The sequence below is a fragment of the Cololabis saira genome, chromosome 12, assembly GCF_033807715.1.
Source record: "Cololabis saira isolate AMF1-May2022 chromosome 12, fColSai1.1, whole genome shotgun sequence".
In the NCBI taxonomy this organism is placed as follows: Eukaryota; Metazoa; Chordata; class Actinopteri; order Beloniformes; family Belonidae; genus Cololabis; species Cololabis saira.
The window spans coordinates 27,239,722-27,263,288 of record NC_084598.1 but is presented as its reverse complement, the minus strand read 5'-3'; the positions used below and the strand labels follow the sequence as shown (position 1 = coordinate 27,263,288).

Sequence of the window (23,567 nt, the reverse complement as noted above, 5' to 3'; positions counted from 1 at the left end):
TTATAAACAAAAACACACATTTATACAAACTGCTTGTGGAGGAAATACAATACAATATAAGAAAATAGAACATATTTTGGGAGGTATCATGAACAAGAGACATACACACAAACAAGGTAAAAATAAATAAAATTAATAACAAAAACAGTAAGACATTTTAAGGCAAATAGCTTTGACATTTCAGAAAGAGATTAGAATAAAAGATACTATTATATATCATCTAATAATTTTTTTTGCAGTTATTTGACTTAATTTTTTTTATAGAGACAAAAAAACATTTGAAATCATTTAAAAAACATTGGAAAGAGGGATTCATTTTTCTCCACTTACAACAGTGTATATGATATTTAGCCAGTAAAAGAATGGCATTAACCAAGAGAGACACTGATTTGTCAAGTGTATCTATGTAAAAAATTATATTTGAGATTTTCTAATTTTGGGATGTTGTTAATTTCCGATAGCCAATTTCCAATTTCACGCCAAAACCTTTGTGAGACAGGACACAATAGAAACATATGATCAAGTGATTCTCCAGATTCATTACAAAAAGCACAGGGGTCAACCTCAAATTTAAATCTTTGTCTCAAAAATTCAGCGGTTGGATAACGTCTTCCTTATAAAGCGTCCAGGTTAACAACAAATCAGAATCAGAATCAGAATCATGTTTATTTGACCAAGTCAGGTCAAACAAGACAGGGAATTTGACTCGGTTATTTTCGCTCACTGTACAGTAAATAGACAAATGACAGCTCTTATTAACATATATACAATTTTTTTTAAGTGAAAGGTCCAGCAGTATGAGGTAGACATGGTTATTGAAAGGTGCATCATGTACAAGCTACAAATGTTATACATCACTAAAATGTGTAGGGAAACTTTAATAGAAAGATTAAAAAAATTTAAAATAAAAATCATGCATTAAGGGAGAACAAAATTAAATAAATATATATTAAAAAAAATAGGTAAATAAATAAAAAAAATAAAATTAAAATAAATAAATAAAATAAAAATAAAATAATGACAACAATATCAAACTATATATGTATCCATACATACATACAAACATATAAGGCACAAGTTCGAAAATAAAGATAAATTCACTCTTTAAAGATTAAAAGCCTCATGTTCGCAGGCAGCAGGTACGCAGCGCCGCCTAGAGACCGCTGCCCTGGCAACAGCAGCGCTGTCCAGATCTCGCGAGGTTTCGGGAGATCTTCTCGCGTGTCCTACTAGTTTGCAGAAGGGCACAGAAGAGCTGCAACTCACCCTTCAAACATGCTGTCCCGACTCGCCCTGATCTCAGGTAACTATTCACCCAGCTGTGGAATTAACAGATACAAACTGCAGTCTCTAGCATCACCGAGCTGTCAAACGGGAAACGAAATTACAGTTTAAAGAAGTGATTGTGAAGGGTAAAATGGAGGCCGCAGACTGAATGAGAGATGCTAATGCTAGCCGGGTAATATAGCTGCAAACAAGTTTATTCCTTTTAGTCTCATGCCCATAGTTAGTATATACATATAGTATTATATATTTTATATTATATATTTTTGTCAATGTGTTATAGATCGTATTTGTTTGAGTTATACACAGAAGCGACGGTAGCTACTGTTACCTTCACATGCCTGTAAATGTCACCTTATTGACAGCTACTTCTTTATTGTTCTTTAAATAAAGAAATACATCGACCCTATTCATGTAAAACCAACTAATGTTCTAAAACTTGACACTTGAGTTTTATTTGTCGTGTCCTCAAATGTCAAGACATCAAACTTTGATCTATTAAATCCATTTATTTGTGGACTTGGCAATGGCTGTGTAGAAACTGGGAGCGTTCAGCTGTCCATACTATTTTGAATACCTGACCATTCATAATGTTTTTGATATTGAAAGATTATGAGCTTCATTTTGCTTGAACTAATGTGTGTCTCTTTTGCTTGCAGCCAGCTCTCTAAAAGGCTGCAGCCCCATTGGAGCTGGGTAAGGATATTTAACATCCCTCCATCCATTTTCTATACCCGTTTATCCTTTGCATGGTCACGGGGATCTGCTGGAGCCTATCCCAGCTAATTTCTGGCGAGAGGCAGGGGTTCACCCTATCATAGATACACAAACGACCAGACACACTCACACCTATGGCCAATTTAGAATCATCAATTAACCTACTATGCATGTTTTTGGACTGTGGGAGGAAGCCGGAGTACCTGGAGGAAACCCACGCAATCACAGGGAGATTTTATTTATTTTTTTATTTAACCTTTATTTAACCAGGTAGATCAAGGATCTCTTTCACAAGGGTGACCTGGCCAAGAAGGCAGCAGCGCACGTCAAAACAAATAAAATCACAAGGTTAAAAGACAGAATACAAAACATTAACAGAGGAACAAAGTAGCAATAAAATGATAAAACCACGTCTTATAAAGTGCAGATGCATAGGAGGTCACAGCCAGTTAACAGTAGGTAACCACATCAATCATATGAAGTGCAGATGTTGAGGAAGACATAACTACAATCAGGTACAGAGACACTGTCCAATGCTTTCACGCTCTAGGTCCTTCAAGATCGAACCAAAGTCATTGAAGGATATCAGGTCCGTCAGTTTAAAGTCTTTCTGAAAGGTGTTCCAAGCAAAGGGGGTAGCAAATTTAAAAGCTCTTTTTCCCAGCTCAGTGCGAACACGCGGAACAATGAAGTGCAAAGCATCATGAGCGCAGGCCATAATGGCTTTGGCTTCTATGGAGATATGTACATAGGTAAGCAGGGACCAATCCAAGAAGGGTTTTATAAATAATGCGAGAACATGCAAACTTCACAGAGAAAGACCCCGCCGGGCCCAGGAGTTGAACCGGGAACCTTCTTGCTGTGAGGCAACAGTGCTAACCACTAAGCCCAGTGCTGCCCAATATTTAACATTGCTTTTTTACTTTTTTTTTTTTTTTTTTTTAATGCAGCTCACATTCAGGTTGTTGCACATACTTGAATCAGAAACTTAACTCAACCCTGACGATGTCAACACTTAGGAGAAATCAGCAATGAATCCAGCAGCCCTTATTGAATTCGTTATTCCTTTTTGCTGAAGAGCGGCATCCATGCAAGTTGATGTGCAGAAATATTACAGCGACTGGAGTGTGAGGATAGACCGAAGTTTATATCAACAGCTTTAACAGCAGTAAAAACTTCCCATTGATACGTGTCTAAAAGCAAAGATTGATAATTAAATGGCCTTAAATGCCCGAAAGTCAGACCAAAATGGGAGCATTTATTATGATTTACCAGGCCCACCTGCATCCCCTTAACAACTGACAAAAGTAAAACCATTTTTTATCTGTTTTATTTTACTTTATCTATAAATAAAACAAATCCCTTGATGTATGTCTTTCTCAGAACCATTAATCGTGTAATCTTTTTCAGTTTGGTTCATGCATCTCGCTCCTTGCACACCACATCCCAGAGTCTGGCCCCTCTTCCCCCTCTGCCAGAGAAAGGAGGCAAAGTTCGCCATGGCATCTTCCCAGAGGAGATTTTCCAGATGTTGTACCCCAAAACTGGTGTCACAGGTGGGTAGTTTTCTACCAAATGTGATGCTTAAATTATCTCATCCATTATCTAAAAGCCTTCCTAGTAAAACTTAGCTCTTCGTACAGCTGTACCATGTTTGTATTTGTTCTGCCCTCACAATTACAATATGATCAGGAAGAAGCTGCAACTTCAATGTCTCATTGTCTTGCTCAACTGAAAAATGTATTTTATTTTTATTTTCTACTTAGGGCCCTACATGCTGGGCACCGGCCTCCTCCTTTACATGCTTTCCAAGGAAATCTATGTCATCAACCATGAGACGTTTGCTGCCATTTCCATAAGTGCAGTCATCATCTATGGTATCAAGAAATTTGGTCCAGATGTTGCAGCTTTTGCTGACAAACTGAATGAGGTAGGTAGATGTTTTACTTTTTCTATTTTCAAAGGAAAGAATAGGATACTTGACATTCTGAATTATCTTTCAGGATTTACAACCAAAGATCACAATTACTCTTTTGTGTTCAGCCTGTGTAACCATCACTATAACCCTGTTGTTCATTCCCTCTTCAGGAAAAAGTGGCCAAGGCCCAGGAGGTGAAAGACCTTGCCATGTCTGGCTTGACTCAGGCCATTGACGATGAGAAGAAGGAACAGTGGAGGGCTGAGGGAAGAGCAGTGCTCTTTGACGCCAAGAAGGTACACACCACTGTATTCTCTCATTTCTATATTTTGGTATTTTCTCAAATCATAAAACACAGCTGCTTGCCTATTAAAACTTTAGGTTGTTCAGCTTTAAGCCTTGGAACAGCTGTATGTCGACCTCTACTGGCAGAAGTAAATACTGCAACAACATGCTTGAGCCGAGTAATGCAAAGCAGTGTTCAGGGACATGTTGATTATGGAAGAGGGGAACAAAAAGCAAAAAAAAAACATACTGTTTGTTATAGGCTCTAAATAGTCATCAGTTAACAGCCATCTATAACTTGAATCAAAAGTGTGTAAGGGGACATTTTACTACGGCAATACCAGCTACATTGCTTTGATAAGTTACTATCTTTATATATATATATATATATATATATATATATAGCAATATAATTGGCACATTTCTGCACAAGGACTTACACTTGTGCGCAATTACTCTGCAGATGGTTTGTTCCAAACATCTTGAAGAAAGTTTCAGATTTACCCTGTCAATTATTAATTATTATGTCTCTTCAATCAATCAATCAATCAATCAATCAATTCATATTCATTTTGAGCAATAAACATAACATAAGTGACCTGCGTGCAACATAAAATTAAACAAATACCTTTTATCAGGTGCAGGTTCAAAATACAAATTAATTCGTCAACACTCGAAAGGGAGTGGGAAGAAGAAAACTTATTTAATCCCACCCCTGTTTCTCATTAACAACTTGACAGATTTTTTTGTTTTTAAGGCTTCCTCCTGTCTCAACATTTAAACCAAAACAATGAACAAAAGACATATCAAATTATAATACATTTTTTTCTACAGTTCACCTCACCTAAATTCACACACATTGTGGCCATGAAATGCAGATGCATTTCATGGCCACAATGCCTGCAAATCCAGGAACAATGTATATAGTAATATTTATAGTTAACCGTTAACTTATATTTATAATAAACCGTTAACTTATATTTATAATAAATACCAGCAATGGTAAGAGTAATAATACCAGAAGGTAATGGACATAATGGACATGGACATATAGTACCGGTACGTACATACATACTCGTCAGTGATGGTCAGAACAACAGTACCAGAAGGTAATGGACAATACAAACTTACTAAATGAGGAACAACAATTACACAAACATTTCAAGACTGAAGTTGATTAAACAAAGTTGATTAAACAAAGTTTAATCAACTTTGTTGATTTAAGTTTCTTATGTCTTAGTTTAAAGTTTCTTATTTCTTGATATCATCCATAACTAACTGCATGACATCGGAGCTCTGTTGAAATCGAACCATGTGTTACAGAACTACTTGTTCTACTCAGTAAAAACATTTCTTTATGGTTATAGTTAAATGTTTGGATGTGGTGGTTTGATATGAATGCCTTTATTCTGATTGCTTGTAATGGATCTTTAACATTTGTCTCCTTTTTAGAATAATGTGGCCATGCTGTTGGAAACCAACTACAGGGAGAGGCTACATATGGTGACCAATGAGGTGAAGAGGCGTTTGGACTATCAGATTGCCCTGCAGAACCTCCACCACCGGATGGAGCAGGAGCACATGGTCAACTGGGTGGAGAAGAATGTGGTCAGCAGCATCACTCCTCAGCAGGTTAGTATTTTATGTTCAAGTCTCCATCTAACTTATGGCTAAGAGCTTTGTAAAAAATATGCTTCATTGTGCTTGTTAGATCAAGTTAATGCGATTGAGGTTTGTGGAAGGGTTGTGGTTTTTTCTTTTTTTTTTTTTTATTCTTCAAATTAAAAGCAGAAAACACTTCCATTGGAAGACACACTTATGTAGACCTTGACGACAAGCGGAGGGTCCTGATTCAATCATTTGAATCAGGACTGTGAGGCTGAGCAGCTCACACAACATTTTTGGACTGTACACTTAAAGCTGCCGTCAGACTCGCTCCCCAGACACACAAACTCCAAGTTATTAAGTCCCACTAAGAAGTGTTATATCAGTACTTTAGAATGTGAAAGAAAATTTCAGATTTTCCTATTTTTTTTGCCTTGCTTTTATATAAATTTCCTTTCTTGCTTCCCACCCACATTCAGGCCATTTACACAGAATGTATTCAATACAGAATAAAGTATGATTGTGTTTATATAAAACTTTTATCCCAAATTACAGTTGTCATCAATTCAGCTTGTGTCTGTAGAAGATAAAATAAAAGCTGACAAAAATACTTAAAGTTGATGTCCAGATTGGTACCATTGTTCACTTATCAGTTTATTTACAACAAAGGAACAATCACGTTGAAAGTAATTTTTGTAACAAAATTATAAGATTAAATCCACTTTGTAAGCCGCCAAGCAGGTCTACTCAACGGGTATTGAACCGTGGTTTAGGTTCTGACATCTGTTTTTTTTTTTTTTTGTTTTAATGTTTTTCAGGAGAAGGAGAGCATCGCTAAATGCATCGCAGACTTGAAGGCGTTGGCTAAGACCACTCAGGCCAAAGCGACAGCCTGAAAAGTCCTGACCCTGGAGAAGACTGCTCAAACCCCGAACTCATAGAAAAAAGACATAATTTTTGTTTATGGAATAAACTATTTCCTCTATAATAATAGTCTATGTCAATACTATGGGTGTGTACAGTATTTACACGTCTGCTGATGGTAAAATAAATGGTTCTCTTATTCAACTTCTGCTGGTTTTTCTTCTATTTAGATATATTTTTCTATTTCAGTACATGGGGGAAACTTCACTGTCTTTTCTGTGATGTCATCAGGAAATAGCCTGAATAATATAAAATATACCTGAGCTGCATAATTGCCTAAGTGAAGCACTTATGAGCACATAAGACCTTTGATCCCTGAAGGAGGCTCTGTGAGGCATTACCTGGCCTTTGGACTCATAATGAGACAGCATACCTTTCACTCTGCCTCAAATGACCAATCAGGCCCCACCCCGGAGCTCCGACACTCCCAGCAGGTTGATGCACTTTGCTTCTTTATCCTCAAGTGCAAGTCAAGGAAGTTTCTGCTCAGATATTCGTCAGTAGGTCTTAGTGGAAAATCACTTTGAACGGGAACAATGTCACCAGAGCGGAGCTGACGGAGAGGTAGGCTGAACTGGGCAGAGGGGCTATGACTGGACGTAGTAATGGAAGGAGATTAAATAAATCTTTATTGTTGGAGGCATCACATCCTGTTTTGAGATGGAAAATGTGTTTGCTTTTGCAGAGTGGGTTATTGCCAGGAAAAATCATCGTACTGTCTACATTCAGTCCAGGAGGTACGTGATGGATCAAAGTTAAACATTAAATTGAAGTAACCTGATGTGTTCACTTGAGCACATTCACTCGAATGGAAAAATATTTGAATTGTTACTTCTGATACATAAACTAGGAGCAGCCAGTAGAAATGTGAGTTCTGATCCACCATAAATGTTGGTCTGTGTTCTCCTGTGGCAAAAACTTTTACCCTTGATTGTTGACAGTTTAATAAGGGTAACTAATTAACCAGGTATTGCCCATTTAATCTCAGTCACCTGTGGATTTAATTTAATACAATAGTGGACTTGATAAGACAATGACAGATGTTCTATCGCAGAACCACAAATGTGAAGCTTCAGTCAGTAATTGTTTTCTCTTTTAAATAATCTACCTAAAGGTTTATACCAGTTACCCTAAACAAAGGTTAGAAAATAGTAAACTATTTGAATTTGTTTACCTAGGATATGTGTGTATTACAACAAATCACTTTGAGTTAAAAGACAATTAAGTTGTCATCATCTGTATTTACTTGTAGTTCTATCTTCTCAATCCTCTGTTCTAGTTAGGTTTGATACTGGCTTCATTTTTATGTCAAAAAAGGGTTATTGAAGAAGAAGCCCAAAGAGTAAAGGGACTAGTATAGTGTCCATTGAAGGGACTATATAAATATTTATTTTCAGTGAGTCACAACACAATGACAAAGAGATTAAAAATGACTTGAACCAGATTCAATTCAATATTTGACCACTGTAAAGAAAAGAAAAAAGAAAGCACAGTACAATTACAAAGACTCAAATGTCCACAGACTTAAAGAGACTTGGAGGGACATGCTTATTCTTTGGAAAAATTGCTTATTTGCTGTCAGCCCCAGAGTTTGATAAGAGGGTAAATATCACCCTTTTTTCCTCTGTATCCAATAACAGTCTGGCAAAGCCTTCACTAACTTACCATACCTTAGCATAGTTGCTAGAAATTTGCAGTAACAAGTGTTTGACACAACTAGCAAAAGTGACAAATCAATCTTAAAACAACACCAAAATGTTCTTACTCTAATATTATGACTTATTTATTTACTTTATCTCAAATGAAATACAACAATCTATAAGCAGATACATTAAAAGGAGCTGTATTTTCATTTTGGGTTTACTTCATGTAACTACTCAGAGGCTAACACCATTGCTAACTATAACTTTGTGAATGTACAGTAATCAGATTATTATGCTTTCTTCAGACAAAACAATCAGGACGTTTACTTTTTGGCGTCAGAACACACTGTACTATAGTGTATTCTTCAGTGTTTGTAGTACACTGCAGTACAGTGTACTACAAAACTACAGTTTTGTAAACTGCACCGCTAGCTGACGTGTCTCAGTCACAACGTGGAAATAAAAACACTTTGGAATTTCTTAGAAACAGATCGCTACTTCTAGCATAAGTCTCTTTTGCAAGGTTTAGCAATCTATTTATTTTCTAAAATGTTGTATTCCTTTAACAGTAACTGGGTTTATCTGTCTTCTACACTTCCTTCAGTCTGGGTGTCTTGCTCTGTACTAAAGGGTGTGTGGGCCGAGCACAAGTCCATGCCCAGTAGCTCATCAGTTTACTTGTCCGTGCACATGTTGTCCCCATAATACATTTCTGCTCTTACAGGTTGGAGCAGTGTGCTGGTGGTTCCTGTGGATCGGACGTCTAAAGAGAGAGGTCATTTATAATGTTTGGAAACAATGGTGCATTCTCCTACGCCCCGGGGTGAGAAAATATCAAATTCTAGTTTAATATATAGTGCTGTTTTATTCTTATGAAGCCATTTCATTTTGAGATAGCAACACCTTACAACGCCTGCTCTCACTCTTTTGTGATAAAACATTATCACGCTGTTGTAAGTGTGCTGCTCATTTAACTTGTGGACTGTGGATAGCTTATCTGCAAATTGCTACCTTGGTGACTAAGATCATGGTTTATTTGTTTGCGTGCACGCTACCAGCAGTCAACGTACGCACACCACATCAAGTATCTTATCTAAGCGGCCTGTTATTTCTCTTTAGGGGGATCTCACAGGAGGACTTCCCTCAACGGAGGCGGGCTTTTCAACAAGATGACCCCAAAGATTCGCCGCTGCAGAGAAACGGCATGTCCAGACCCAGTGGGAGAAACATATACAGTATGTTCAGATATAAGAAACATATCTTAGTCTTTGCAGATTTTTGTCCAAATAGCATGTGCTCAGAGATGTTTTTTACATCAGTGCAGAGAAAGGAGTACTCAGAGACGATGAACAGACAACCGGAAAACGTTAATGTCAGAGTGGAGGTATGAACTCTCCACCTAAATGCAGACACACACAATTACTGACAATGTTGTCCAGAACTCCTTTCATGCGTGACCCTCTTTTCCTCCTCTAATCAGCATCTGTTCACCTGTGAGCTGGACGGCCGGGAGGTGAGGTCAGTGGAGAACTGTGTAGCCAAGCTCAAGAAGCTGGATGCCAGCGGCCGTGTGTGGGCTCAAGAGATGATCATGCAGATTCAGGGAGCGTATCTTCTGCTTTGTGACATCGAGACAAAGGTTAGCAGTCTAGTCATGTCTAGAAGAACAACTGGCTCGCTGGCTCGTTTTGGTCTTAAAAGCTACGTTCAATATATGCATTTATCAGAGGGGGTTGTTGGGCCTTGAGACCATATTTTTACAACAAAGTGTGATTTTTCCAAAGCCATTATGTCAGCTTTCAGAGACATGGAGCAATTTAGCTGCGGGAATTTGCATCTATTCAGCTGTGGGTGCATTAATGCATCAGGAAATAAACAAAACAAAACAAAAAAACTTGAGATCGAGATCTGACAAGCTCTTTTTCTTAACTCCAGAAACCTTTTCTCCCTGGAGGGTGGAAAACAGATGAAGCCAAGGCTTTGTTGAGACCGGAAATCTCTCACCACAAAGTTGTGAGCCTACAATTGTGTGATTATAAATAGATCTTAATGGGATTTAAAGAAGCTTAGCTCACAAAGAGAAGAATCCCACAAAGAAAGTATGCAAAAAGGTGATCAGAAGTAAACATAGTGGCACAACTGCAACTGTTTTAATTAGGATTTGAATTACTTACAATAACTGTGCATGTGACAAGAAGTATTTACAACAAATATAGTCTTATGTCAAAAATACATTTTTGACCTGAAAACATCTGGCATATTTGCAAGGTTTTTATTTCTTGCTAGCAAGCCCAACATTCACAAAAAGACTAAAAAAGCACTTAAAACAACTAGAATGGGTAACAAAATCATGAAAAAGAAAGGATAACAATTACTACCGAATCAGAAAGATCAGAAAGAGATGCAAAGTTAACAATACTAGTGAAGCAAAACATGACAGTGGATACAAATACATTTGAATGCAAATGAAAAAACAGTTAAAAAATGCAAAACAATAAGGAGACATGAAACAGCTGGATGCTAAAGAACTGCAAAGAAAACCAGCAACAGAGTCAAAATTACCAGAAAAGGATTCAAATTGCCCGAAGAGGGGTCTGAACTGACTAAAATGAAATTCATAATGACCACAAATAATACAAGAAGACTAAAACATAAGATATCTTTTTAATTAATGTATATGACATTTGTATGAAACCAGTGGGGGCTCTTTGTCTTAAAGACTGTCCATGATTTCCATTATTATTCTAGTTTGGTTTCTAGAAATACAACGAATTATCACACAGTAGCATGTACTGTGTTTTCACTGTTTCATTCATTTGTGTCTGTTCATTGGGGCAGGCGGAGCTGGAGTCGATACCTTTGAATTGCATCTCACAAACCAAAGCTGTTTTGGACAGCTGCGTCTACAACTCTCTGCTGACAATAACTGTGCAGGAGCACAGCAGACCGGTCCCTCAGGTCTTCATGTTCCAGTGTGAGGAGACCAAGGTGAGTCCCATCTCTCATCTGTGAACTTAACTCTGACATCTTGGAAGCTCCGGAAATGAAAAAAAAAAAAAGTTCACACCAGTCTTCTTTTCTTCTGGAGTCACAAACTGTAAGAGTGACATTAAAAGCTGTTTCGTTTTACCAGGCAGAGGTGATTAAGAGTGATCTGGATAAGGCGGTGAAGAGAGGAGGCGCGAGAGGAGGTGCTGATCGGGAGTCACGCAGAGAGCCGCCCGGCATGAGGTATGGAGTTTAAACCCACGTGCAAAGATATGAGAGATTACAGGAAGGGACAGCCTCACAGATTAAACAGTAACTGATGTTTGTTTGTGTTTTAAGGGCTAATCTGGAGAATATCATGGGTCAGCATACTTTAGGAAACTTCCAGCAGGGCGGGCCACGCCCTCTGGAGCACGAGAGGACTCCACCTCCATCGGACTTTGGGGCCCCACAGTGGAACAACAGAGGGCCAGGTACAGTCAATGGACCTGCTTTCTTCAAATCAACAATTAACTCTTTCAGGCCCTCAATCTTTTTTCAATATTTGTGTCATTTCTAATTAGAATACATGCCTCCCCCACCCACCCATCCTGCACAAGAAAGCATGCCATTTCAAAGAGACCCTCATGAATTCAACGGCAGCCCAGATATCGCTCCTCAGATAACAGAAATACAGAGGAACACGGTCGGTGCTGCGACAACTCTTCCCACAAGCAACAGTCGATCTTGAATTATGATGAAAACTGTGAAATGATGCTTCTCTACAAGGCAAACAAGCATGTTCAGGCTTTCTTACATTTCACAGTTTTAATTTGCGTATTCATTCTTTTCCTCAGGAAATTTTAAACCATGTTTTAGATGATTTGGAGATCTTCCTAGGCAAAGTGTCAGCTGCAGGAAGCAATGCTTCAACACGACACAAGAAGAGCAAGAAGATAAAAGGGTTTAAGAACAAATCTAAGAAAATTGGTAATATCCCTCACTAATATATCTACCCACTGACACCTTTTGGTACTAGAGACTATAAATTGTTTAAGACGGATGTTTGTGACTGATAAGCATTCAACAGATCACTTTCTCCCCTGCAGCACCAGCTAATGACCTACCGCACTGGGAGGAGTATGTTTATTTTCTCCAGAAAATCAAGTACGGATTCAACCTGCTGGTAAATACTTGCAAAGTCTTCGTAGATTTCAAACTTTCCAGAGTGGGTGGAAAGAATGTTGCTGAGCCTGCAAATATTCCTGACTGCAGCAGAAAAACTCCTCCTTACGTTACAGGGCCAGCTGGACGGCAGTCTGGTCAATCCCGAAGCTTCCGACTATGTCCACATCTTCTTTAGTAATTTGGGCGCGGTAAGCTCCTCTCTGTCATAGTCAGTGTTTGTCCATCCGCTCATACGTCTCTGTCGTTGTTACAGTCCACGCTTCATTCTTCCAGGTAGTTCCCCGGTATCCCGAAGACCTGCCTCCCACTGTGGTCTCTCCGCTGCTGACGGAAGCAGCCCTGGGGCTCCTCACCGAGACCCTGACCCCAGATGAGGACCGCCTGTGGAAGTTTCTGGGAGAGTGCTGGTTCATCCCCAGGTAAGGCTGTCTCTCATATACAGCCCGCTCATTAATATACCTGTCCTGAAAACACCTGAACTTTGGGCATAGTGGACCATAATGTTGATGTGTAAACACGAGTTAAATACATTCATTACACATGAAGTAAAAAAAAAAAAAAAAGGGGGCAAGGGAGAGATGGAAAGATGCATTCAAAGTATTATTATTACAGATATTGTGGCTTGAAATAATAACAAAATATAAATGATGTGCTGGAAATTTCTTATCTTTATTAGGTGGATCGTAACAAATATTATGGAGGGAGAATAAATTGGTTTTGGTGAAATTTAATTTCAGTTCAATTATATATATATATATGTATATATATATATATATATGTATATATATATATATATATATATATATATATATATATATATATATATATATATATATATATATATATATATATATATATATATATATATATATATATATATATATATATATATATATATATATATATATATATATATATATATATATATATATATATATATATATATATATATATATATATATATATAGGCAGCACGGTGGCTTAGTGGTTAGCACTGTTGCCTCACAGCAAGAAGGTCCCCGGTTCGACTCCCAGGCCCGGCAGGGGCCTTTCTGTGTGGAGTTTGCATGTTCTCCCCGTGCTTGCGTGGGTTTTCTCCGGGTACTCCGGCTTCCTCCCACAGTCCAAAAACATGCATATTAGGTTAATTGATGATTCTGAATTGCCCGTAGGTGTGAGCGTGAGTGTGATTGTGAGCATGGTTTGTGTGTCTATATGTGGCCCTGCCCTGGACTGGTGACCTGTCCAGGGTGTAACCCCCGCCTCTCACCTAAAATGAGCTGGGATAGGCTCCAGCAGACCCCCGTGACCCCGCAAGGGATCAAGCGGGTAAGATAATGAATGAATGAATGAATGAATATATATATATATATATATATATATATATACATACACACATACACCCATGTATATATATATTTCAACAATGGCAGGTAAAAACTCCCCTAGCTGGAGAAAAAAACATAAGCAAAACAGTGGCAAAACTCCTAATAAATGTCCAAATATTTTCTTTCCTATCTTGTTACACTATCACATGACTTGGCATTATTCACAAGTATATTCATTATCTTGAAAGACAAATTCCTGTTAGAAAATATGCAATGTATCATATCAACAAAGGTTGTTTTTTTCTTTTCCCACAAATTTGACAACCTTAAGGTTTTTCTTTTGAATAAGGAGTTTAATATACAACATCAGTAAATAATTATTAAACACCAGCTCTGCCTTTGTTAGCAGTTGGAAGAAAGCAAAGACGTCTGGCGTTAAAAGGTTAAATGTTAACTTGTTGCAGTAAACCTTTGGATCCTGACAGTACATTTGTTTCCCTCTAAATAGTCAAGTTATGCTTTTTGCAGCTTCCCATAAACCTTAAGGGTGTTTTAAAGCTTATTTGAGCATAAAATCTACATTAAAGCCAGCATCTCCCTTTTGCTGAAGACAACGCTCCAAGCTGTATAATACACACTTTTTTTTTTTTACTTGATAACATTATGTGTAACACTTAATAATAATTTGATAGATCTAAAACATATAATGAGCAGCTGATCTGCACAGCATTTAAAAAATAAAATAAAAAAGTAATAACCAGCTGGTAACCTGTCTAAGGTGTAGCTGTACACCTGCGTTTTGCCCAAAGAGAGCCGGTATAGGCTCCAGCAGACCCTCGTGGCACTGAATGGGTGTAAGGGAGTATAAATAATGGATTGATGGATTTATACTTTAAAATGTATAGTATTATGGACTGTACATTAATGCCCTAATGAAGTAGTCTCTAATGTATTTTATTTCAACACCATCTTTTTAAGTACCATGGTTTTTAAAAATATCTGCTGTAGCTGTGACTGTTACAAAAATAGGACAAGTGGCAGCATGCCGATGCGCAACAGTGTGCCATCTGTGAGAAAATGATGGGAAAGGGGTTCTTGTAAACTGAAATGGGCTGCTGGCCAGTCGTCTGATGAGCTGGGAATTAGAGCTGAAGAGACAGAAGCTCACACAGAGCTTTTCAAATTAAAGGAGGCAAAATGCACAAGTTGCTGCATCAAGGTTTTCAAACATGAAAGAGGGTGGACTTCTTCTAGTAAATCTCCCTCACAGATGATATGATTTACCTATAAGCTAAACTGTAGAAGTGAATCAACCCCGCCCGTAGGGCCATCTCCTTATAAGTCTGATGGCGGCCCAAAATAAGGGACAGCTAGAAGGGGAGGGGGGGGTTGAGAACTTATAATAAAAGGAAAAGAGGAAAATGTGAGAATATGAAACATACCAAATTATAAAGCAAATTAAAGGGGAAAGGGAAACAAAAGACAAAACAAAACAACAAACAAAAAAACTGCCTCTGTTGTCTGGACCGCCCCCCCATCCCTTTCATTCTCATTTCTGCCTGCGTTAATGACTCCCCCTCTTAAACCCTTTTTTTTCTTATTTGTCCTTTTTATTTATTTATTTATTTTGGCTGCTGTCTCTCTCCTTAAATAACCTTCATTGTAGAAAACCATCATACATACTCACCACACACGTGCATACATACATAGACGCACTCATACACGCAAACGGCCACATAGAAGAAATCTGAGCAAAAACATTGACTTTGTTGTTTTGTACTGTTTCGTTTGTCTGTTTGTGTTGTTTGTTTTCTAGTGTCCCCTCTTGTCTTGTACCTGTATGCGTTTTTGTTTTGCGCATTTGTATCGTTACCTGTTTTGCATTAAATTTCATACCTGTCAAGTTTTGCATTAAAAAATACGGGAAATTTTCCCACCGCTGTCCCACCAGCCCAACTGTGGTCCAGTATTTTACATTTTAAGACAGATTAAAGAGAAATCCAAAATAACTACCTGTCAACCACATACAAACTACAATTATGTGCTCGTAGCCTGATAAGACGACCTTTGTTTACACTGAAATGTACTTCCTATGTATGTACTTCCTATAATAGAACCTAAATGAAAAGACAAAGGGGAATTAAAGCACTTATATATATTTTCAGTTTATATTGGTTGTCTTCAAGTGAAACATTTACATTTTCTTTTAATTTGTCCTTTTCACTCATGTGGCTCTCTGGCATTCACTGACTGATGACACAGACGCATGTTTCTGTCCTGCTCATCTTTAGGAAAGTAAATTTGGTTTCCCATTTTTAAAGATATCCATCTCTGATTTGTTGTTCTGAGTTTACTCCCGTTGTCGCCACTATCCTCGCGAGAACTGCCACCCAGCCTATAGCAGGGGGCAGTTCTCGTGAGGCTAGTGACAATTTAGTTTAGTTTAGTTTATTTGCACATAAAAATATACAACCGTTTTAAAAGTACAGACGAACAGTATGTAGAAAAAAAAAGGAAATAAAAAAAAGAAATACAATATAACAGAAAATGTGCGAGAGGAACCAAAAAAACCCATAAGGGCTTATCGAGTGGTCCTCCTATAATGAAACAAACAATATCTACAGAAATATGTAAAACATAAGACAACTAAGGAAAATAAGCTAAATTACTAGAAAACAAAAACAGGAATCTAATGAGGGGGAGCAGAGAAGAACTGGAAATGAATGGTTAAGCTTTGCTAAGTTGGGCTAGCAAAAATGTTGTGATTTGTTTTTTGAAATTATTTGTACTCGAGCGTTCTCTAATATGGTGTGGTAAGGTGTTCCAGTAAAGAGGAACCTCTGAATCTAATTTAAAATTGGGAAAAAGTAGACCTGAAAAGTGTGTAATGGAGATTGTTTGCAGAACTAGTATTGAAGTGATGAATTTGGGAATTTAATTGAAATAAAGAATGAAAACAGGTTGGAAGTAGCTTGTGAATGGATTGATAGACAAAAAGACAAATCTGAAAAACATTTACAGCAAAAATAGGGAGAATACTTAGGGATTGGAACAATGGGGTGGATCTAGTGAGTCTATTGGAAAATGTAATCATTTTGATAAAATGTTTTTGCAGGATAAAGATACAGTTGAGGTTGCTCATGAAGGTACTTGCCCAAATGACATTGCAGTATGAAATATAAGGATAAATCATAGTATAATATAAATGAATAAAATGTTTTCTTGATAATAGATGCCGTGTACATCAGATTACTCCAATATTCTTTGCAATCTTGTTCGAGATGAGTGCAATATGATTTTTCCATGTGAGATTTTCATCAATCATAACACCTAGAAATGTATTTATTATAAATTCAGTTTGCAGTTTAAACATTATTATATTACAAAACGGGAAATTTACGGGAAAGAGGGGTGAAATACGGTAGTTTCCCTGCCAAAACAGGAGACTTGACAGATATGCATTAGATATATAGTATTTCAGTATTTCATTCTTTTTTTAAAATGAGTATTTCTCATAAGAAAGTACCGAGTATTAGGGCCAGGCGAGAGAAAAAAAATTTGAGAGTGGAAGATTTTTTTTATTGTGCACTTCGAGAAAAAAGACGAAATGTCGAGATTACCTAATGTACGTTTCGTGAATAAAGTCAAAATCTCGCCTTTTTTCTCAACATTTCGGCTTTTTTCTCGACGTTTTTTTCTCAAAATTGTATTTCAACATTAATCTCAACTTTTCGACTATTTTCTCGACATTTCGACTTTTTTCTTAAAATTTCGACTTTTTTCTTGACATTTCTACTTTTTTCTCAACATTTTGACTTTATTCACGAAATTTTGACTTTTTTCTAACATTTCGACTTTTTTCTCAACATTTCGACTTTATTCATTCATTTTTTTTTTTTTTTTTACTCTTTTTATATATTTTTTTTAAATGTTCTACTTGGCTGACGGTGTTGTTGGCTCCCGCAGGTCTAACTGGCCGGACGGCAACGTCCCCCCCTACATCCCGGAGTTCTACGACGGCTGGCAGCCGCAGCCGCCCGCGCACGGCCCCATGAGCCGGAGCCCAGGAGGCGCTCCAAGAAACGAGGGCCAGGGCTTCTCTCCGAGACAGTCACAGAGACATTTCGAGAAGGTACCGTCCTCCTCTACGGGCATCTGCTTTCGGCGGACTCATTAAATAGTCCATGGGCCACCATATCAATACCACTCAAGGTGACAAAACTTGCTTATAATATTTGAAAATATCCATGTCTGTATATGACATTTTGGTATGATAACCCTTCCTGAGTGGCAGCTGTATCATAGTTATCAGCTCAGGAAGTCACCCACCCCCTTCAGAAAATTACATTTTAGATGCTTGTTTATAAAACTTAGCTGGTTCCTTATCTCATTGTGGTGTTGTTTATGTCCTGTATTTGCAATGATAAAGACCAGTTTGTGACATCAGCCTAGTGGCTGTTATAGTTTCAAAGGAGCCTAATGATGCTCTTTTGTTTAAGGCTCACAACGACCTGTAACAATGATATAGAATGGGTTTATTATACATTTCCTGAATCCTTATGGTCCTGTGAGTATTCCAGTTTTTGTATTTTATGTTTCTGTTGTTCCTAAATGACACAGGGCTAAAAGATAGTATATCGTTTAGGCGAAAATTGTGTAAAAATGTGTTGTTTATAGTTTAAAGAGCTGCAGTGACCTCTATGTTGGTCACAAAGATTCACATCTTAGCTTGAATTAATGCTTTAACGGTCCCTTTTAAAATGATACCAAAGACAATTACTACTTCATGAGCTGATAACTATGATACAGCTGCTACTCAGGAAGGGTTATCATATCAAAATATCATCTATAGACATGGATCTTTTCAAAAATTATAAGTAAGTTTTGTCACCTTGAGTGGAACTGACAAGTAACATTTTGGGCTCTGGCCCATGGACTATAAATGAAAGTAACTTTGAAGCAACTGCAGCGGACCTGTCCTCAGTTTCAGCTATATGACGCTTTATTCCCAGCGCTTTATCATAGACGCGCCTCTGGTCAGCGCAACACACCCAGATGTCGTAGTCGGTTTCCTCATATAATAGATAACGTTGCTAACTCGTAAAAGTTGTTTTTCTCTCCTTAGTAACTGCCTCTCACTGCTGTTGACATAATTTACAGTAAAACTATTTATAAACAACATTTTAGTATTTCGCAATGTGTTTCAATTATAGTCAACACTATTCAAGTTCTTGTTTACAGAACAACTGGGGGGAAATGTATCTGGAAAAAACATGATAAAAAAGAAAGAGGCATATTCAGGTTTACTATGACGCACTTTGTCTTTTACAGCCTGTGGATAATGGTCCATGGAGTCCACCCCCATCTGCACAGTAAGCACACACAGCTACCTGGTCACACCTGTGCCAAACATGTCCACAGTTCAGACTGTACTTTCCTGCACGTCCACCCTGCTCACAAAGTGTCTCTTGGTGTTTAAGGTCCAGCGAGCCACCGCTTCACATGCGTGTCATTTACGATTTCGTGCCCAGGAACAACAGAGAGCTGAATGTGGTGAAGGGTGAGGTGGTTCAGGTGAGGCGCAAAACAAACCGTACAAGACTGCTTTTACCTGCGAAGACATGAACTTTGTTTGAGGGTGTTTACAATTCTGAATGCCGACGTTTGGGTTACATCATTCACAGATTTTGACACCCATCCCCAGTGAGACCCATTCAAATGATTCTACTTAACTTGGGTACTTTTGGACAGCAGGGGTCAACTTTTTTTGTGTCCAGTAGACGCTGGAGCTGCACCAGAAGGCAGCAACTTGAAACATTTGTCTTTTTTCACCTTCTGCAGGTGATCCAAAGATCTAAGCAATGGTGGCTTGTTCGCAACTCGTTTAACGCAGAAGGAAATGTTCCTCAGAAGGTTTTGGAGCCGGTAAACAGCGGTGGACCCATGGAAGAGCCCCCGGTGAGATAAAGACACACGCCCCTCCTGAGAAACCTGCCTAACAGATTTGATATGACTGTTCAATTCCTTCGCTCACCTTCACAGCGGGACTCCTTCGGTCCAGTGACTCTGGACATGCACTCCACGCCTGGACAGGTGAAAGCCTGGCTCGACTACAAAGGTTTCTCCAAAATGTGAGTCTTTTTTTTTTTTTTTACCCCCTCCCTGCTGATACTGTGGAAGTTTCACAGATTTAAATTGTGATTTTGTTTTTCCTGCTTTCTCTCCTCCTGGACAGAACCATCTCCAGCCTTGGCGTGCTGAATGGACAACTGCTTCTGGGAATGTCCAAGGATGACATAAGGACGGTGTGTCCCGAAGAAGGAGGAAAAGTCTTCTTCCAGCTGCAGGCAGTCAAGTCATCAATTGCAGTAAGTAACGTATCATGTGACGCAAACGGCAAACTCCTGCATCTTAGTAATGCTGACTCCGTCCTCTGCAGCTGGCCAGCGAACCATCTGGTCCGAACAACGGCCCGTACGGTGGCCGCTACTAAGTCCTGGTCCAGCGCTCTGGATTCTTTGCAAGCATACATCAACATCTGGAATAAAAGTGATAAACGGATGCTGCCTTGCTGTCAGGAATGAGTTTCAGAACCTCCTGATTTCTTTCTTTTTGTTTCAGGGAAATCACTTTTAGTTGATCTAATATATTTTAATCACCAGCAATCATTATTGAAAAAAATTAAATAAATCTCCAGTTTTCTCTTTTGATAATGAAATACAAAGCATGCATGTTGACATATTGTTCACTGTGTTTGGGATATTTGCACCTTCTGCTGTATAAACGCCTGTTTTTGTTGGAACAGTGATATGCTTTATTTGACAGTGTGATGTTAAACTGAGAACAAAAGTTAGAATTATTTTAATCTGTCCACAAAAATTGTATTTCAATTGTAACAAGTATTTTGAAATTAAAGTTTATAACATCAGTACAAACTTTTTATTCCCCTCTTTCCCCACAAGTTCAAAACTTACAAGTGTTTATAGAAATAGTGAGTTGCATTGATATTCAAGGACTGGAAGTCTAGTTAACGTTTAACAAAAAAAAGAAGCACAAAAATGTTTCTCTGGCCCGGAATTCAGGGTTTGTTCAGTCCTTTGCAATTGTGAACTGCACTTATTTGTTTCTCTAAGGCATGTGATTTCTTCACTCTTTCTTGTTTCCCCATTTGGCCATCTTGTTGTTGACGGGGGTCTTCATGAATTTGCTTGACTTCATGTAGGCGGCGATCTTCTCCAGTGCCTACAAACGCACACAGAAATCAGTTAAAACAGAGTGTTTAATCGCATTAGATCATTAAATCAGAAGCAGGCAGCCTGGGGGAAGGAACACATTTCCATAGTTTAAGTGTAGTTATGCTTTAACAGTAATGCATGACATGCCAATAAAAGGAAAACTACTTCAGCATTTTGAAACTTAAGGACGGCAGAGATAAGGCCGGCATGTTTAAGCAGGTCAGTCCTTCAAAATGTGTTTCCATTTCTGATGATAGTTTGAGTTAAACAGGTGAGCCTTTTTACCTCAAAACGGTCTAAAAGATCTTTGAGGTTCTTGAACTCATCCAGGCATGAAGGATGAAACATCCGGTGTTGATCCAGCAACTCGTACATAAGAAAGTCCACAAAAGTGATCTATTGTAAAGAAAAGTTACATTTAATTAAAAGCAGTAGGGGAAATACGAATCTTATTAGCAAATGTATTAAGGGATTAAACTATTCATTTGTATTTTTTTCCCATCCTTTAAATCTAATTTATTAGTCAGACTTTAAGCTAAAAAACGAAAAGAGAAAAAAAAAACTTGATAAAAAGTGAAGTCCAGAAGTACTTTCAGCTTTAATTTAAGAGATTTTACAGAAATGACATAATTGCAGCTATTTTAAGTGAGGTACCTTTATTTTTACCCACCGTCCCCATTTTTAATAAAAACCCTTAAAAAAAAAAAAAAAAGAGACTGCCTGAGGTCTGGAGCTTATGGACATAACCAGTTTCCTTGCTGCAGTTGCTGCTCGTTTGTGGGCCTGGTTTTAAAGTTTTGTTTGGGGAGGTGTGCAAAGCATGCTCTGTTGGGTTGAGATCAAACCACTGAATGATACAGACAGTGTCCTCAAAAACTTACTTCTATTGCACGTTTGGGCTCATTATCCATCTGCATTGTGAAAAGTTGCCCTTCAGTTCATATTATTGGGCTGAATGTGAGAGTATAGGTAACCCTCAAGTTATCTTACTAGTTCTCAGCAGTCGCTTTAACACTTTTTCCATTTCCAACCCTCTATGAAACCTCTAAAATTAAAACTGAACGACTTCATTTGTAATCACATGTAGGTTGCATTCTTTCAGATCTGTCGAGGTTGTGTATTAAAAGGAAAAAAAAAAATCATTAGTTTAAAAACCAACAACTTCATACAAGCTTGTTTCTTCTATTTTAGTAAACAGTTGTGTCACGACTGCAGCCCCACTTGAGGCTATGTGGGTGGCCTGATTCTTGTTGAGTGTGGCCGTCTTTCCTTACAAGTTTATACCACCATCTTTTATGACCTCATGAATATTTAAAAAATAGTCAAGGGATACTAACAAAACTAACAACATAAAAAAGTCTGTAAAATAAAAATGGACTGAATGAGATCCCTGTTGTTAACACTTCTAGTCCCAGGATGGACATAATAAATGCAGATTTATTAATGACTGCTCACGATCAGAAGCTTCTTGCGTTAACAACGTACCTTATCACCAGCAAACCACTTCCTGTCTCCCAAGTAGTCTGAGAACTGCTTCAGCGTTGTGGGCAACATACTGAGGTATCCTGGCTTTATTTTATCCTAATTTCAAGAGAGGCAAGACCGACATTGGTGGAGATTCAAATGATGCAAAATAACATGAAATATAGCAGAAGTTGGTACCAACAAGGTCTGTGTAGCACATCCTGACGAAGCCATTCCTGAAGTCCATGGCCTGGTTCTCCATGATGTCCACCCGCACCTTTTCCTCTTCAGTTTCTCCACCTGTTATCAGACCAAAGTTGCCGGAACTGAGTAATTAAACCAAAAGTTGTTCATTTGCATTAACATGCAGTTCTTAACAGACAAGAACTCAAATAAGATGTACTTTATATATGTTTTCAATGAATGAAAATATATATAAAATGCACAATACTTACACAAGTTGTGCTTACGAGCAACATATCTCATGATAGCATTGCTCTGCACGATCTTCTTGTCTCCATCCACCAGGTAGGGTAGCTAGGGTGAGAGGTTAGCAATAATCAGGCAATGGTTTAAATGAGCTTTACAAATAAAAAAATCAATAAAGTCAAACTTTCTTACATTGGGGAAGTCTAATCCAAGTTTTGGTTTTACATCAAACCAGCAGCTTTTGTCATAGTTTGGAGCTGTTGGAGAGAAACGTGGGTCACATGGATGATATCGATCTTTTACTAAAACAATGACAGCTCTTTATTGCTGTTAGCCGAAGATGGAAGTTACCTTCACCACAGACGTAAAACTTGTCCTCATACTTGGTACCGGTGTGCTCCAGGAGGAAGCGGATGGGCTGGGCCAGCTGCACAAGTTGACAAACAGAAACAATATTGGTTTAATATAAACACTCTTCGGATCAGAGATTTCAAATCTATGCATTTAAGACCTGCGTAACTTTTTTTGTGTCTTGATATCTTAGACTCGCATGTAAGCAAGAGAACTTAGGTGGCAAATG

General features: G+C 38.1%; 3 protein-coding genes across 3 annotated transcripts in view; 2 read left to right on the top strand and 1 right to left on the bottom strand.

Annotated features, from left to right (window-relative positions):
* The first annotated feature begins 1,188 nt into the window (after positions 1–1,188).
* atp5pb (ATP synthase peripheral stalk-membrane subunit b) lies at positions 1,189–6,877 on the top strand. Its single transcript, XM_061736310.1, has 7 exons — positions 1,189–1,303; positions 1,944–1,980; positions 3,412–3,557; positions 3,768–3,931; positions 4,090–4,215; positions 5,657–5,836; positions 6,628–6,877. Exons 1-7 carry the CDS (start codon positions 1,276–1,278, stop codon positions 6,703–6,705), a joined length of 759 nt encoding a protein of 252 aa, XP_061592294.1. The 5' UTR covers positions 1,189–1,275; the 3' UTR covers positions 6,706–6,877.
* A 284-nt stretch (positions 6,878–7,161) lies between these two features.
* On the top strand, positions 7,162–20,796 carry eps8l3b (EPS8 signaling adaptor L3b). The gene is made up of 21 exons (XM_061736308.1): positions 7,162–7,297; positions 7,419–7,470; positions 9,101–9,199; positions 9,496–9,611; positions 9,696–9,760; positions 9,857–10,015; positions 11,215–11,364; positions 11,510–11,607; positions 11,704–11,837; positions 11,928–12,049; positions 12,201–12,333; positions 12,453–12,529; positions 12,645–12,719; positions 12,805–12,950; positions 17,826–17,991; positions 19,191–19,231; positions 19,340–19,433; positions 19,701–19,817; positions 19,902–19,990; positions 20,095–20,227; positions 20,299–20,796. The coding sequence occupies exons 3-21, from the start codon at positions 9,162–9,164 to the stop codon at positions 20,350–20,352; spliced, it is 2,007 nt and encodes a 668-aa protein (XP_061592292.1). The 5' UTR covers positions 7,162–7,297; positions 7,419–7,470; positions 9,101–9,161; the 3' UTR covers positions 20,353–20,796.
* The window catches only part of LOC133457264 (glutathione S-transferase Mu 3-like), a 5,662-nt gene continuing 2,799 nt past the window's right edge, over positions 20,705–23,567 (bottom strand). The window contains exons 2-8 of the mRNA XM_061736309.1: positions 23,339–23,414; positions 23,180–23,244; positions 23,014–23,095; positions 22,761–22,858; positions 22,580–22,675; positions 21,380–21,490; positions 20,705–21,101 (exon numbers count right to left, since the gene is read on the bottom strand). Of these exons, the coding sequence (XP_061592293.1) occupies positions 21,006–21,101; positions 21,380–21,490; positions 22,580–22,675; positions 22,761–22,858; positions 23,014–23,095; positions 23,180–23,244; positions 23,339–23,414 (624 nt within the window). The 3' untranslated portion in view covers positions 20,705–21,005. The remainder of the gene's footprint in view (positions 21,102–21,379; positions 21,491–22,579; positions 22,676–22,760; positions 22,859–23,013; positions 23,096–23,179; positions 23,245–23,338; positions 23,415–23,567) is intronic.